The 17,675-nt window shown below is 38.1% G+C and overlaps 1 protein-coding gene across 3 annotated transcripts in view; it reads right to left on the bottom strand.

The window, feature by feature from the left end:
• Positions 1-12,937, bottom strand: part of LOC149543452 (lipase class 3 family protein) — a 240,940-nt gene extending 228,003 nt beyond the window's left edge. Inside the window, exon 1 of one of the 3 annotated variants that reach the window (XM_089798250.1) lies at positions 12,119-12,937. In XM_089798250.1, the coding sequence (XP_089654376.1) occupies positions 12,119-12,601 (483 nt within the window). In that variant the 5' untranslated portion in view covers positions 12,602-12,937. The remainder of the gene's footprint in view (positions 1-12,118) is intronic. The other 2 variants (XM_089798252.1, XM_089798251.1) reach the window with 2 other exon arrangements.
• Positions 12,938-17,675: the final 4,738 nt, after the last annotated feature.

The raw sequence follows: 17,675 nt of genomic DNA, 5'->3' as shown, positions 1-17,675 counted from the left end.
TGATAAAGAGTCGTCATCGGGTAAAATGTAGTATTCAAGGATTTCATTGCGTACCCAAGAAGAAATAATAAGTGCTGAAATCCCAAGGTATTCACGATCTTCGGTTCAAATGCCAAGAAGAGATGATAGGTTATTGAAATTGAGCGACAAAAGAATTCAAGACTTTTAAATTAGGGCCCTGGGTTCAACATCTTTATATGATGATAAAGGGTTGAAATTTCGTAAAATGTAACAATCTTGGTCCAGTCTTATTGTATTGAATATCTAATTGATGCAATCCGAAGTGCTATCATTATTTATGAATTTCCTCTTGCATGTGAATTTCCATCGGAGATCTATTTTCCTATCATTGGCAATCTATTCCACAACTACCATCCCTTATCCGAGTATGGATAACGCAGTATTCATTGTGGGGAAAGACCACAATATGATTGAATACAGAGCTGCTACGGTGGAAAATGAAGCTGGTAAATAGCTAATACACTGTGGGGAAAGACCACAATATGGTGGACTGCGGAGCTAGTACGATGGACTACGGAGTTGGTATAGAGCTAGTATGGAGGTGGTAAAGTGCTAGTACATAGGTGGTACGGAGCTGGTATAGTGGCAATGCCAACTAGTATAGTAGTAGTGTCAATTGGTATCGTGGCTATTACGGTGGTTGTGTTGACTAATACAATGGTAGTGTAGAATAGTATAGTGTAGTGTCGAATGGTATACCTATAGTGTTGACTAAAATTGTGGCAGTGGTGACTAACATAGTGGCAATGCGAACTAGTACGATGGTAGTGTGTTGTTGAGTAGGTTTGTAGGCCCATACTATTGAGTTGTGACATAAGGTATATTACAATGGTATTAGAGTTGGTGGTCTTGCCACCCTGTTGAATTGATTGAGAGGTTTTGGGATTTGGAACACACTATGGTGCCTAACAGCGATGGACAATGGTTGTTAAATACACTACAAACGATTGGCAAAGAACTCAGCGATGGTATTGATCTTCCATTAGATATATTGGAATGCTTATTTGTGTAGGGTGGACCAATCACCTTCAAGACTTATATAGAGGATTCGTGCTCGAATTAAGGATGCCTTAAGACAACCATGTTTGTTGAGACACCATAACAAGGACATCAAGTTGGTAGCTGCAACATGTCTAAGTGAAATTTTCAAAATATCGACTACTTGAGAACCGTATGATGAAGACACCCTAAACAGAGATATTGCACTTGATTATTGATATCTTTCAAAGCCTTGATGACAGAAGTGGTGATCCATTTGGCAGAAAATTTATAATATTGGAGAATTTTGCAAATATCAAAATAAAACCCCCTCTTAGATCTTGAGTTGCAAGATTTGATCCATATTATGTTTCATTACTTCTTGGTTATAATCAAGGAATATCATTATACTAAGGTTTCAATTTCTATGGAGAGCCTTATTGACTTTGTTCATTGAAGAGATGGATAAAATACCCAAACTTATCATATATATTCTATGGGTTGGTTGCAATTTAGAATGTGTTCCTTCTACTGCAGCATGTAGATTGGTCAATAATTTATTCAACCATAAGCATTGTGAAGATAAGTAGAGTCTCATTTTCTCAAGTGTGAGGAAGTTGGTGATGGCAACAAGAGTGATGCAATACATAGGAAAATGAAGGGCAACACAAGGATATGCAAGAATCTGTAGCTAACCCTACAAGTAGAGAACACCTTAGCATACACAACAAAAAGCAAGGATGAAATAGGTACTTACATGGAGCTTGTCTAGAAGACAACATTGATCAATCAGTTGCATGGAGAAATAGACATTACTAGTGATCCAATTTATGGCATGGCCACGTGAAGATTTTGGATCAGAGCTCCGTTGTATTTTATGATTGGCTTTCGTGGGACGATGATGACTATTGGCATGGCAATGTTTATATTAGAGTGGAGCAATGAAAGCTTGATGGAGAGTTACTCTTCACTGGTACGAGTACAACGGAAGTGTTGACTATTATGTGTACAATGGTAGTGTTGATTAGTATGGTGGAAGTGTTGACTGGTATAGGTACGATGACAGTTGTCAACTGACATTATGGCAGCACCAACCAGTACAGTGGATGTGTCATTTGGCATGATGGCAACATCAACTAGTACAAGTATAGTGGTCATGCCTATTGGTACGATCACAATACCAACTGATACAAATAACAGTGTTGATTGACACGGCAATAATGTTGACAGGCATTATGGGAGTGTTGATTGATACAGTGACAATGTCAGACTGCAATGCATTACGTGAAGGCATTGGATTCGTGTCAATGCAAGACCATCCTCATGGAAGCAGCAAGATTAACCCGAGTTATGAGATTCCAAAAGAGAATGGTGTGCACGATTGCATGAAGGTTTTGGATTAGAGCATCAATGTGATTTATAATTGGCCTCCATGGGATCCTCGTTCTTTCAGACATAGCAATGTTTATATCAAAGTGTCGCAACGAAGGTTTGGTAACGGTCTACTCATCTCCACTAAATCCAACTATGCACAAGTAATCCTAAATGGAACTTTCAACGATTATAGCTACCAACATCCGCACCTATTTTTGGGATCTTGAAGTTAAAGGCGTTCAGTCTAATGAGGGATTGCTTGAGCACAAGCAATCTTTCAGAGGTGAGGATTTGTAATGTCCCCAATTTTAATAAAGTGTTTTAAATAATTAATGGTCCCATAATTTAAATAATATAATAAATGGACCTTTAGTCAATTAATAAAGGGACCCATTTTATTTTATTTCTCGTAGCATGTTAGCCATGTCGACACTTATTGTAATCCTTTGAGAAGCTTCCCCGAAGCCATTAATAAGGCCATTTTCTAGGTTGTAGTGTGCAAATTTGGTATTTTCTTTGTATCTGCAAATTCCTGTTGGAGTTCTATTTGCTTCCATTTCGGAGGTGAAAGATCCTCCCTATTTGATTTTGCAATTTTGGTGGGAGAACTCCTCACCCTATTCTACTCTTGGTCCACTCTTATTGTATTGAATATCTAATTGATACATCCAAAGTGGTGTCATTATTTATGAATTTCCTCTTGCACAAGCATTTCCATCTGAGATCTATTTTCTTGTCATTGGTGATCTAATCCACAACTAGCATCCCTTATCCAAGTACAGATAGCACACTATTCACTATGAGGAATGACCATGTATGGTGGAATACAGAGCTAGTGCAATGGAATACGGAACTGGTACGGAGGTGATAAAGTGCTATAGTACATTCTGGGGAAAGAACATGACACAGTGGAATACAGAGCTAGTGCAGTGGAATATGAAGCTGGTACGGAGCTGGTATAGAGGTGGTAAAGTGCTAGTACAGAGCTGGTATAGTGGCAGTACTAACTAGTACAGTGGTAGTGTTAACTAGTAGGGTGGTGGTCTAGACTAGTATGGTAGTAATTCCAACTGGTACGGTTTAAGTGCTGACTGGTACAGTGGCACTGCTCACTAGTACTGTGGCAGTGCCAACAACTACAGTGGCAGTGTATTGTTGAGTAGGTTGATAGGCCTGTACTGTTGAGTTGGCCCATTTGGTATATTGCAGCAAAGGCCAGGAGAAATGATTGAAGCGTCAGAATTTGATAAAATGGCATTCCAGGATCATTATAAAGCAGAACACCAGAGTTGAACATATATAAGAGATGGTAAAGTGCTGAAATTAGCTAAAATAAAGAATATGGGCATTGCAGAATGGAGATTTCATAGTGTACCTCAATTTTTAGATTCCCATAAGAGATAATGAAGAGTTGAAATTTGGTGAAGTACAACATCCTGGGATTTCATAGTGTAGCTCAAAATTCAAATCCTCCAAAGAGATGATGAAAGCATCAAAACTGAATTTTATGAGGCATCCAAGGACACATTGTGAATGTTCGAATTCAAATCCAAGGACCAAAGGCGACTATTGCAGAAGATAAAATACGTCTCAACCATCACATCCAAGCTAGAAATTGTCCAGCGAGCAAAACATTTCAAACATCACAAAACAACAAGATTCTTTAAATTCAAAAACCAAAGCAAAAAGGTTACTGCACGAGAAAAGTTTCAAAGTATTACAAACAACAAGAATTCTAAAAATTCAGACATCAAAGCTAAAGGTTATCTCATAAGGAAAAGCAAATCAAGCATAATGGAACATTGAGAAATCTACAAACTCAAAATTTAATATCCATAACTCTCGCTCATGCCACACAGCATTGTCAACAACATCTACATGTCTTAGACAGTGAGGTCATAGAGACCTCAATAACCTTTCAAAATGTATGTAACATGAGGTCAAGCAGTACAGCTGGGAGCTTTGAAAGCAGAGACCCACGAAAGGTGATAAAAAGTTGTCACCAGGTAAAATGCAGTATTCAAGGTTTTCATAAAGAACCCAAAGAGAAATAATAAGTGCTGCAATCCCAAGGTATTCTGCACTTGCAAGATCTCTGGGTTCAAATGCCAAGAAGAGATGATAGGGTATTGAAATCGAGTGAAGCATAGAATACAAGACTTTCTAATCAGGGCCCCGGGTTCAACATCCATATATGATGATAACGTGTTGAAATTTAGTAAAATATAACATTAGGAGATTCATCGCAAAGGCCAGGAGAAATGATAAAAGTGTTAGAATTTGATACAATGGCATTCCAGGATTTTTTAAAGCAGACCACCAGAGTTATATTTATATAAGATAAGGTAAAGTACTGAAATTAGCTGACTTAAAGCATACAGAGATTACAGAACGGAGATTTCATAGTGTATCTCAATGTTCAGATTCCCTTAAGAGATAATGAAGAGTTGAAATTAGGTGAAGTACAAAATAATAGGATGTCATAGTTTAGCTCCATGTTCAAATCCTTGTAAGAGATGATAAAAGCATCAAAACTCAATTTGATAAGGTATCCAAAGACACATGGTGGATGCTCAGATTCAAATCCAAGGACCAAAAAATAAATCGGTGAGCTTATGGATGAGGACAGGGTGCAAGTTCTAGGTGACTATTGCAGGAAATAAAATATGTCTCAACCATCACATCCAAGCTAGAAATTGTCCAGTGAGCAAAAAAATTCAAACATTACAAAACACCAGGAATCCTTTAAATTCAAAACACCAAAGCAAAAAGGTTGCCACACAAGAAAGATTTAAAAGCATTGCAAACAACGAGAGTTCTAAAAATACAAAACATCAAAGTTAAAGGTTATCTCGTAAGGAAACACAAATCAAACATAACAGAACATTGAGAACTCTACAAATTCAACATTAAATATCCATACCCACCGCTCATGCCAGACAGCAGTGTCAACAATTACATATCTTAGACAGTGAAATCATAGAGACTTAAGTAATCTTTCAAAATGTATGTAATAGAAACAATAAAATATTGTTGAGTGGGATGATAAAGAGTTGACATTGGGTAAAATGCAGTATTCAAGGATTTTGTAGAGGACCCAAGGAGAAATAATATGTGCTGAAATTTGATGCAGAAGCAACTGTCGTCCAAGATTAGCATCCTAGAAGGTAATCTCACCGAACTGTTTTATCTTAATTTTAGTTTGATAAAATTTTAGATAACTAGGAATTTGGCAATGTTAGTAAATTATTCCATATTTTGTGGATTAGGAGGTTCTATAGTTCCAAATAAATATTGTAAGTTTGCAAGCTTGGAGGACAGACTGAGCGTGTGGAGAAAGGAAATAAATTGTGTGTTTTTGGTGAAGTTCCAGAATGTCATTCATTTCCTTGCTGTATATTATTATTTTCATTGAGTTTCTGCTGTGCATCATTTGTGGTATCAGAGCCAGAAGAATTTGATGGAATGCTGATATTGAAAGCATTGGAGTCATAGGTGCTGTAGTTACTGTAGTACTTTGAGGATAAATACACAAGCACAATCAAACCAATAGACAATTAAAAGTCAATTCGCTGCTGCAAGGAGGAGGTGAGACAGCAAAGATAGATCGCAGCCACCGGTTTGGGGAAGAAATTCGCAGCCTTGGGAGTAACTGCAAAAGCCATACAAAGCCTAGTAGACTTGAGCCAGTCCAACATTGTATTGGTACGATATTTGACTTGATACTGACTGTTCTTTTTATTGGTTATTGAACTGTCATGACTGCTGAATTATGTCTGGTGCAAATGTAAATTAAGTCAATTTTTCAGAGCTGCTGAATTGTACGGTAGACTGTGGAAACCCTCTGAAAATTGAAAATGTTTTTGTTAAAAAAAATCATTTTGAATACTTTGGGGGAGGTATTAATTGAATTGTCAAATAAGGTGCAAGGGTAAAATATTCTGGAAAACTAAGAGGAAGAGAGAATTTTGATCTTTTTGTATGAAAAGAAGATTATTCTTCAGCCCTCTGCCATTATTGGTACCTGAGAGTGAAGTCCCAGCCAGTGTGAGACAAGATTTTCTTTGCCAAGATATGGCACTCAAAGTTCGAGGACGAGGAAGAGGAAGAGGTCCAGGAAGGAAAGCTGGCAATGCAGAAATTCTAGAAGGGATGAAACGCATGGAGGTAAGATTAGAAGCTATGGAACTTGCACAAAGAAGAGCAGCTGACATAGGACATGTTAGTGATGAAGAGGTGCAACCTCAAAGAGAAGAGGAAGAAGAAGAGGAAGGAGTTGAAACAAGAATCGTTAGAGCAATTCTGGGAGTTGGTTCCAAGCCAAGGTTGGAAGTGCCTATGTATGAAGGCAGCCTAGATGCCAAGGAGCTGATCGATTGGATCGGTGCAACAAACAGGTATTTTGAATATGAAAATGTTGCTAATGACAAGAAAGTAAAGTTTGCAGTGACTCGATTGAAGGGTCGTGCATCCCTTTGGTGGGATGGAGTACAAGATGAAAGGATTCAGCAATGAAAGACCAAGATCAACAGTTGGGACAGAATGTTAGCAAAACTAAAAGGTAAATTCTTGCCCAAAGACTATCAGCTTAGTCTTTTCAAGAAATTACAAAATCTTAAACAAAAGACCATGTCAGTTAAAGATTAAACAGAAGAAATTTATAGGTTGACCATTAGTGCTAGTCACATTGAAGATGATGCTGAAAAAGTGGCTAGATATCTCAATGGGCTGAAGTATAATATTCAAGATGAAATTAAACTTTTTCGTTCTAAAGCTGTGGAGGAAGCATACCAATATGCTCTAAAAGCTGAAGAGAAATTATCCAGGAAATAGACAAAAAGCTCAAGAGGAAAAAGTCAAAGTTTCAGAGGAAGAGGATCAAAGGAGGTAGAGGACAATGGCAAGCACAAAAAGAAGAAGCCAGTAACTTGCATCCACAAGAACAAGCATATCAAGGTAATTACTATTTTAGAGGAAGGCCTTATTCAAGAGGTAGAGGTAAAGGATTTCTTGGAAAATGTTTTAAATGTAACAAATATGGCCACAGATCTTATGAGTGTCCAGAAAATCCTACCACAAGTCAAAGAAGTGTACACATTGCTGAAGATGAAGAGGAGGAAGATGTACATGAACCTGTCACCTATAATGATGAACCCAAAGTCGGTGAATCACTCTTAGTGAAAAGGGTGTTGCTCAAACCCAACAAGGAGGTGATAGAACCACCCCAAAGAAAGCATTTGTTTCGAACAACATGCAAGAGTGGGGTAAAGTGTTGCAAAGTCGTCATAGATAGCGGAAGCACAGACAATCTGGTTTCAATAGAGATGGTAGAGAAGCTAGGATTGAAAAAGGTAACACATCCTACTCCATACAAAGTATCATGGTTGCAAAAAGGACATCAACTCTTGGTTAATGAGCAATGTAAAGTAGATTTAACAAATAGGAACTTACAAAGATTGGATAGTGTGTGATGTTATGCCCATGGATGTATGTCATGTTTTACTTGGAAGACCATGGCACTATGATAGAAAGGCTATGCACGATGGGTGAAACAATACCTACACTTTTCATAAAGATGGGAAGATGCACATTCTTACACCCCTGAAGGAGGAACATGTTGTTGCTGAACCAAGTTCTAGGGTGATGCTAATGGGTGGTAAGCAATTTCTACCACAAATTAAGAAGGAAGAGGTAAACTTTGCTTTGATAAGAAAGCTTAAAAGTGAAGATACTAGCACAAAGATAATTGATTTTCCTGAAGAAATTCAAGATATGTTGAAAGAGTATAAAGACATAGTAGTGGATGATCTTCCTAATGTTTTACCCCTATCAAGGATTATTAGCCATCACATAGACTTGATTTCAAGAGCAAATCTTCCAAATAAAGCCGCCTATAGGATGACACCAAGAGAAAATGAAGAAATTAAGAAACAGGTGCAAGAATTGTTAGAGAAAGGATTGATAAGGGAAAGTTTAAGTCCTTGTGCAATTCTAACCGTTTTGAGCCCTAAGAAGGATGGGAGTTGGTGAATGTGCACAGATTCCAGAGCAATCAATAAAATAACCATTAGGTATAGGTTTCCTCTACCAAGGATTGATGATTTATTAGATTGTTTAAGTGGGGCTAAGTATTTCTCTAAAATAGACATGAAAAGTGGCTACCATCAAATTAGAATAAGGGAAGGTGACGAGTGGAAGATGGCCTTTAAGACAAACCATGGTCTCTATGAATGGCTAGTTATGCCATTTGGTTTATCTAATGCTCCAAGCACTTTCATGCGTCTTATGAATGAGGTGCTTAAAGATTTTACAAGTTTGTCATAGTTTACTTAGATGACATCCTGGTATATAGTCACTCAAAGGAAGAACATTTCAAACATTTAAGGATGGTATTAAATAAATTACATGAGGAAAAGCTATTAATCAATCTCAAAAAGTGTACTTTCTTGAAGATAGAATTGGTTTACTTGGGATTTGTCATCTCACAAGGACTAAAGATGGACAAGGACAAGATAAAGGCAATCATTGAATGGCCTACTCCTAAGAATATCTTTGAGGTAAGAAGTTTTCATGGGTTGGCCAGTTTCTATAGAAAATTCATAAGAAATTTTAGTGGGATTTGTGCTCCAATACTGGATACCATTAAGGGAGGTAAAAATACATTATATTGGAGTCTTGGACAGAGGCTGCTAATAAAAGTTTTCATATGCTTAAAAAGAAAATTATCGAGGAACCTATCTTGTCTTTGCCTGATTTTACTAAGCCTTTTCAAGTTGAGTGTGATGCCAGTGAGACTGCTATAGGTGTTGTCCTCAATCAAGATGGAAAGCCTATTGCCTACTTTAGTGAAAAGCTTAATGATGCAAAGAAGAGATATTCAACATACGATCAAGAGTTCTATTCCATCGTACAAGCATTGAAGAAATGGAGGCACTATCTCATGCCTAAAGAATTTATTTTGTTCACTGATAACCATGCTCTGCAATTTACTAGTAGTCAATATAAATTAAGCCAGAGACATGTCAAAAGGGTAGAATTTTTGCTAAGTTTTGCTTTTGTCATTAAGCACAAGAGTGGTCAATCCAACAAAGTGGTAAACGCTTTAAGTAGGAGTTTGATCTTGCAGGAATCTCAAGTAAGTATATTGGGATTTGATGACTTGAATGAGATGTACAAAGAAGATAGGGACTTCAAAGAGGCATATGAAGCTTGTTTAAATCCCCAGAATAGCATGATACAAGAAGGGCTACTATTCAAAGGCAGCCAACTTTGCATTCCAAAAAGCTCTATGAAAGAAAACTTGTTGAAGGAGAAACACAATGGTAGTTTGGCAGGGCATTTTGGACAAAATAAGACATTGGCTCAATTAAGTTCACATTATTATTGGCCAAATATGGGAAATGATGTCAAGAAGTTTGTGGAAAGGTGCAAAATATGTCAACATGCCAAGGGAAGTAGCCAGCATGCAGGTTTGTATCAAACATTGCCAATTCCAACCAGACCATGGGATTCCATCAATATGGACTTTGTACTTGGTCTGCCAAGAACACATTAAGGACATGATTCAATATTCGTAGTGGTTGATAGGTTTTGTAAAATGGCTCGTGATGCTACTAATATTGCAAATTTATTCTTCAAAGAGATAGTTAGGCTACATGGACTTCCTCAGAGTATTGTCTTTGATCGAGACACTAAATTCATAGGACACTTTTGGAGGACTCTATGGAAGAAATTGGGCACCACTTTGAGTTTCAGCTCAGTGGTCAATAGAAGCCTTGGAAACATCTTGCGAAGCTTAGTGAGTATACATCCAAAACAATGGGACTTGGTGCTTGCACAAGCAGAGTTTGCATATAACAATTCTCCTAACAGAAGTATAGGTATGAGCCCTTTCCAAATCATGTATGGTATACATCCTAAAGGAGTATATGAGTTAAGGAATCTGGGTCCAATGGAGATGAGAAGTGCTAATGGGGAAGATATTGCCAGTGCAATCCAAGATTTGCACGAACAAGTAAAAAGTAAACTTGAAGAGAGTACCATTAAGTACAAAAAGAGAGCTGATTTGAAAAGGAAGGAAGTCAATTTTGATGTGGGAGATTTGGTTCTAGCTCATCTTAGAAAAGAAAGGTTCCCAAGAGGAGAATACAACAAGTTGATAGCAAAAAAAATTGGCCCTTGTCGAGTTTTATGAAAGTTCTCTAGCAATGCTTATGAGATAGAACTCCCAAGGGGTGTTGGTATTTCCCCTATCTTCAATGTTGCAGATTTGTACCCTTATAAGGGAGACGAGAAACTAGTCCAGGTTCCTGAAATTGGCGAAGAACAGGTCCTCCAACGGAAGCAGCAGTTACCTAAAGCAACTCCAAAGCAGCCTGAATTAATTTTGGACACAAAAGTCATCGTGAAAACTAGAGGTAAAGAACATCTACAATACTTGGTCAAATGGAAGGGGCATCCACCAGAAGACTCCCCATGGTTGACAGCTTCTGACCTATTCAAGTATGGAGTCAGTATTGAGGACCTCATGGACAGGAGCCCATGAACAAGTCTTTTGTTCCTTGGGAGTCTGATGCAGAAGCAACTGTCGTCCAAGATTAGCATCCTAGAAGATAATCTCACCAAACTGTTTTATCTTAATTTTAGTTTGATAAAATTTTAGATAACTAGGAATTTGGCAATGTTAGTAAATTGTTCCATATTTTGTGGATTAGGAGGTTCTATAGTTCCATATAAATATTGTAAGTTTGCAAGCTTGGAGGACAGACTGAGCGTGTGGAGAAAGGAAATAAATTGTGTGTTTTTGGTGAAGCTCCAGAATGTCATTCATTTCCTTGCTGTATATTATTATTTTCATTGAGTTTCTGCTGTGCATCAAAATCGCAAGGTATTCTGGGCTTTCACCATCTCCAGGATCAAATGCCAAGAAGATCATAGGGTGCTGAAATTGAGTGAAGCATAGAATTGGAGACTTTCAAATCAGGGCCCAAGGTTCAACATCCACATGTGATGATAAAGTGTTGAAATTTGGTAAAATATAATATTAGGAGATTCATTGCAAAGGCCAGGAGAAAAGATAAAAGTGTTGCAATTTGATACAATGGAATTCCAGGATTTTATAAAACAGACCACCAGAATCAAACGTATTCAAGAGATGATAATGTGCTGAAATTAGCTGAAATAAAGCATAATAATGTACTGAAATTAGCTCAAATAAAGCATACGAGGATTGCAGAATGGAGATTTCATAGTGTATCTCAATGTTCAGATTTCCATTAGAGATAACGAAGAGTTGAAATTTGTTGAACTAAAACATGCTGGGATTTCATAGTGTAGCTCCATGTTCAAATTCTCGTCAGAGATGATGAAAGCGTCAAAACTGAATTTTATGAGGCACCAAGGACACATAGTGGATGATCGGATTCAAATCCAAGGATAAAATAATAAATTACTGAACTTATAGATGAGGACAGCGTGCAAGTCCAGGTGACTATTGCAGAAGATAAATAAATCTAAACCAATACATCCAAGCTAGAAATCGTCCAGAGAGCAAAATATTTCAAACATTACAAAACAACGAGTCCTTTAAATTCAAAACACCCACAAGAAAAGTCTAAAAGCATTGCAAACAACAAGAATTCTGAAAATTCAAAACATCAAAGCTAATGGTTATCTCACAAGGAAAAACAAATCAAACATCACAGAATATCGAGAACTCTACAAACTCAAAATTAAATATCCATACCCGCCGCTCATGCCGGATAGCATTGTCAACAACAAAATTGTCTGTCTGTTGTCTGAGAATTGTGGATGCAGTGATTGCCTGCGCATTGCCGCTGCCAAACATCCAAACAATACGCACCCCAGCAGAAACAGCAATAATGGCGGCAGGAACTACCAAATCTCCAGGGCACTCGCTACAAATCCATACCGCAATTCCAGCACCAAACACATACAAAAGCCCCAATACAAAAACCACAGCTCGCACGTACTTCAGTTTGGAGATTGCCGTTTCCATACCAGCCATTTGCAAAGAATTATCATCCCATAATAGCGAATAACTAGATGCTGCCAATGGTGTTGAAAAAACTGGGGCAAATAAGCAGTAATTTCTGAGTTTCCTCCAATTGTGAGCAATTAGCCGCTTCTTGGAGAGAAAGAACAAATAAAGTTTTAAAGGCGGAGAGGGCAAAAGTTTATAGATGATTCCAAACTTGCTGCGTGACATTACACCAGAAAGAGGCGACGTATTCGTGTCCTTTTATGTAGAATCATGGAATTCTTCCGTTCCTGTCAACTCTCACTCGGGCTGGCTAATTCATTGGTTGATTTTTTTAAAGGAGTTTCTGAGATTCTGTCTGCCCTCCCATTTCTCGTCCGGTTTTCAAATCTGCCGGCTCCTGCAGATGTCAAAACCAGTAGCAAAATGAATCACGACATATTTGCCGCTGACGCCAATATTCAATAGATTCTTCCGTTGTTTCCACTTGATTTAATTTGGCAAGCCCCTTTTTTAACAATTAACCGTGGATTTAAAGCGAAGACAAAATCCTACCTAGAGCGTCCAGTGGGTGACTATCCTCAATTTTCTTTTATCCACGGATGACTATACTAGTCTCTTAGGGCCCATTTCGCAAGCGGAATAGGAAAACGTATTCTGGAATAGATAGATAGATAGATAAAATTTTAACATCCACGAAGCTAAAAATAGCCTATGGGACAGCAAGACAACTCAAGCATACTTAAGTAACAATGTTCGTTGCTTGTGTAGGATGATGATGAGTCCACCCAATTGCTCAATGTACTCTTCGTTGAATAGGTTATGCCAAGAACTGTCACATATAGTGTCCACAAATTTATCTCTACTACTCTTGTAGGCTTCACATTCTAAAATAAAGTGCTGTACAGTTTCCACTTTCCCAGAATTGCAGAATCTGCAAATTCTTTCTTCCCAAGCCTCCTTTGGCCTCTTCCAACGTCCGGTCTCACAACGAAGTTGGTGAGAGTTGGTTCTCAACTGAGCAATAAGAATTTTAGCCCTCCAAGAAATGTTGGCTCCTATGTATGCTTTTTGGAGTTGATCACAAGCGGGGTTGAACTCATTTATATAATATAATTTCTTCCTTTCGATCTCGCTTCTCCAATTTCTCTTGTAGAATTTCTCCATGACAAAGACCTTTATTTCTTTATTATTTGTGGGGCACATATTGAATTGAATATTTCATTTACTCATCCATTTGATGTTTTGTTGCATCCATGTCCTTTTTCGCTGACATAGTGTGTCACTAAAGACCACTTTAAGCCATCTATCCTCTTCCATTTTTTCGATTCTTTTTAGATAACTTAGAAGGTGAACCATAGCAAGTGCCTCAATAGGAGCAGCCCCCATTTCACTTAGCATGATATCATAAGGAACAGTGCTTTTGATTTTAAACTTGCTTGTGATCAAGCGCTTTTGGATTCCTTCGATTTGTTTCCATTGTGCTATAGTAGTGTTGCTGGCCCATAATTCACACCCGTAAAGAATAACTGGCAGCACAAGAAGACCGAACAAGGTTTGAATAGTTTTCCAATCCCATAACTCTGCTTCACGGCACCTATTCTGAAAAGCATAAAAAGTCTTCCACCCACCTAATATCCTTTTATACCTGCAGCTAGACCAGCTTAGTTTTTTGTTGAAATCGATGCCAAGGTATTTATACTCCGCAACTTCTTCAAGAACACTTCCATTGTAATAAAATTCATGTTGGTGTTGTTTTTTATTATTAGAGAAAATCATAACCTTAGTCTTGCTGATATTGACCTGCATCCCCACCATTCCGCAAAAGCGCTCAAGAGAAGATAGATGATCTTGCAAACCATAGGCAAATTTGGCAATTAAAATGAGATCGTCTGCATATAGGAGCAGCTTTATAACAAATTCACCTAGCTGAATGCCTTCACCCTTTTGCATGTTTAACCACTCTTCCAGTTTGTCAATATATAAACCAAACAAAGTAGGAGATAAAGGGCAGCCCTGTTTGACCCCGATATCGTTCCTAAAACATTCTGAAATGCCATCTGAAGTTCTGATTTTAACTTTCACCTCTTCGTACATCCTATGAACAGCAGCTCTGAGATGCATACGAATCCCCAATTCTTCCATCCTAAACCAAAGCTTGTCTCTCGGGACGATGTCAAAAGCCTTTTTAAAGTCGACAAAGCAACAAAATACCTCTTCCTTTTTCTCCCATTCTTTTTCAATAATGTGTCTCAAAGTGACACAGTGATCCACTGTCGAGTGCTTTGGCCTAAAACCAGCTTGCCCTTTAGCATGTTTATGGTTTTCTTCTACCCATTTGTTGATCCTAGTTTCTATCATGCCGCCAAAAAGTTTAGCAAAGAGGGGATTGATCATTATAGTCCTGTAGTTGGAGGGATTGTTAACATCACCACTCTTAAAAAGTGGTATTGCAAGGCTGATTGTCCAATCTTTCGAAAACCCTTCTTGGCAAATTTTGTTGAAAATTTTAATGATGTGCGGTGCAAGAGTTTTCATACCCCACTTCAGATATTCTGCTTGGAGCGCAACAAGGTCTTTTGCTTTACCTCCACCTAACTTCTTAATCCCTGCCTCTATCTCTTACACAGTGAAGAGATTTGTATCATCATTGACCAAAGGTGGTTGTCCCACTCCACCCTCTTGTTCATAAAGTTTCTTAGCATATTCAAACCATTAGGTGGCAGTAATATTATTATTTTCAGTTTGTTTTCTCCTTGGTTGGAGTTCTTTCCAAAAATGTTTGGGGTTATTTCTGCCCAAGAAAATTAACTCCTCTCTCCTTGTGAACATAAAATCAGTTTTTTTCTTCTTTAGGATCTGTTTGTAGGTCTTAATGTCAAGGTTAGTTTTATTTGACTCCCTTAGGTTTCTTCTAGCCCTCTTGCATTCCTTATCAAACCAAGCATTGGCTGGAAAACAATTAGTTTCAGATTTTCTATTTTTTGCTCTCTTGCATTTTGAAAGAGCCTCGTGAATCAAATTTGATAAATCATAACTATTAACACCATGTTTATACATAGGGTGTCCCATACAAAGTTTCTCAAGAGTAGTTCTGAAAGTGTTACTATTTTCTAAAGTTAACAAAATTCTGCCCTGAGAAGGGGGGTATTGAGGGCCTTGGGTTTTTGCTCTAATCCGCCTATCCTTTGCCCAATACAAATTTACATACAGCGGTCTATGATCTGATTTGAGATCCCAAATGTGTTCTCCAATTGCAACTTCTTCAATATTTTCATACAAATTCTGCGAACAAATTACATAATCTACCACACTTGCCCCGTTGTATGTGTTGCAAGTGAAAGTGCCTAACTTAGCCCATCTAGCCAAACCATTACAAATTATGAGATCAAATGTGCTACATAGAGCGATCAATTCTTCCCCAAAATGATTGCAGCCTTTAGCATCTTCAGATATTCTTTCCCATTGATGATTTCTTTCTTCTGTGAGCCAAATAGGGTTATCATTTACTTTGGAGCTGAAAATACTTGCTTGCCAATTTGTTGTCCTAGCATTGAAATCTCCAACAAGAAGAACATCCCCATGCTGCGAAAAAATAGCAACATCTTTCTTTATCGCAGCATAGGGGTCATTGTGATCTAAGCCACACTTTTTATAAGTTTTAGATACTTGTGGAGCAAAGTAACAGGCTGCAATCCTGATAAGAGTGTTATTTTCCACAATTTTGAGCCATATGAATTGTTTATTAGAATCAGTCTTTTCCAACTGAATGGCATGACCTTCCCTTTCTTTTACTAGAACCATTATACCTCCATAACCTTTACCATTTCCCACTACCTCATTCCACACTGCCATCTTCCAATAGCCTTCAAACAATGGGGTCTTACATCCCTCATGCTCATGTGTCTCTATGAGACAAATAATGTCTTTGCCTTCCGAAATAGGTCCTAACCCAGGTCCACGTCTCCATGGATAACCTCTGCAATTCCAACAAACTAAACTTAAGGATGCCTGGGTTAAGTTTGATTGCTATTTGTTTTGATGTGAAAGACTCGAAGTTGAGTTATTATCGCTAAGCGTGATTGTTGATCTTGTTGTATCACTGCATGCTAATGTGTTTGTTGTCACACCTTTGTTGCCTTCTTGCTGCCCTTCATTGGAGCGGTAGCCAAAATGAGCAATAATTGCTTTTCCCTTGAACATCCAAGCTCTTTTGCCTTCATTTCTAGCTGTTCTAATTTTTTCCATTTTCATTCTTCTTTCTACTTATTGTCTCATGGTTAAATCCTCCTCTATAACAAAGCGAGAACCCCTCAAAAGCTGTTTTTTGTTAAGAAAATTTTGTTTGTCACTAATGCTGAGCATGACTACCTTGATTGGCCTATTTCTCTCAGCATGTGGTTTGCCAACCCTCCAAGCTTGACAGATTTGTCCTTGCCACACCAACACATCTTGTAGGAAATCTCTCGTTAAGTCGAGGGTGTGTTCGCCTTCCCCATAATCTTTTATCCTTTTGATAATTATATTGGATGCCCTACGCTGCCTTTCCTTGACCTCTCTGTCTTGTGTGTTCACACGAATCTTTGCCTCTTCTCTTGCCATATCAAGGCATTTGTTGTTTTTGTCCCAAGTTTTGGTGACTTCTGAAAAACTTCTCCTCTCCTCTTCAACCCCTGCCTTTCCCAACGAATTAATGTGAAAAATTGGTCTCTCCTTATAATGAGATGACTCGATATTTGTTGTGACCTTGTTTGTTTCCAATGTAGCATACAGAGTTTTCCATTCATCCTTCATGTTCTGCCATTCAAGCTTCCCTGCTAAAAGTGTTTCTTGCAGCGTTGAGATTTGAGCTTTTGAAATGTTGTTATTATCTGCAAGAGTTTTATTTGCTGCAATTAACACCTGCATATTACGATAACTTTCTTGTTCCTTAGCCTCTAGGAGTTCCAACCTCCTCTTGGCCCTCAATAGTTCTTGCACATAAAGATCTAGGCACCATGCTAGAGGTGTGGAGGTAGGGCTGTAAGTGATAGAATCAACAAAGTTGTTGCTACCACGCAAATGACTGTCACCATCTAAGTGTGGAGGGGGGTACATTTTGACAACATCTTTTTGTTTCTTCTCTGGTTTATGCAATCTCTGCCTGTGTTTCTACTTTTCATGTGACCCTTTCAAGCGAGCAACTCTACGTTTTAAAATGCCCTTGAATTGTTTAACGTTGACCCAAATATATTTCCCTATCTTGCCGAGTGATGCCATTTTGACTTGACCTAAATGGTTAGTTTCAAAGTGCACCAAAATT

This window comes from Cupressus sempervirens, chromosome 8, assembly GCF_028749045.1.
Source record: "Cupressus sempervirens isolate cs-2001-9-10 chromosome 8, ASM2874904v1, whole genome shotgun sequence".
NCBI classification, from domain to species: Eukaryota; Viridiplantae; Streptophyta; class Pinopsida; order Cupressales; family Cupressaceae; genus Cupressus; species Cupressus sempervirens.
This window is presented reverse-complemented; position numbering and strand designations above follow the sequence as displayed.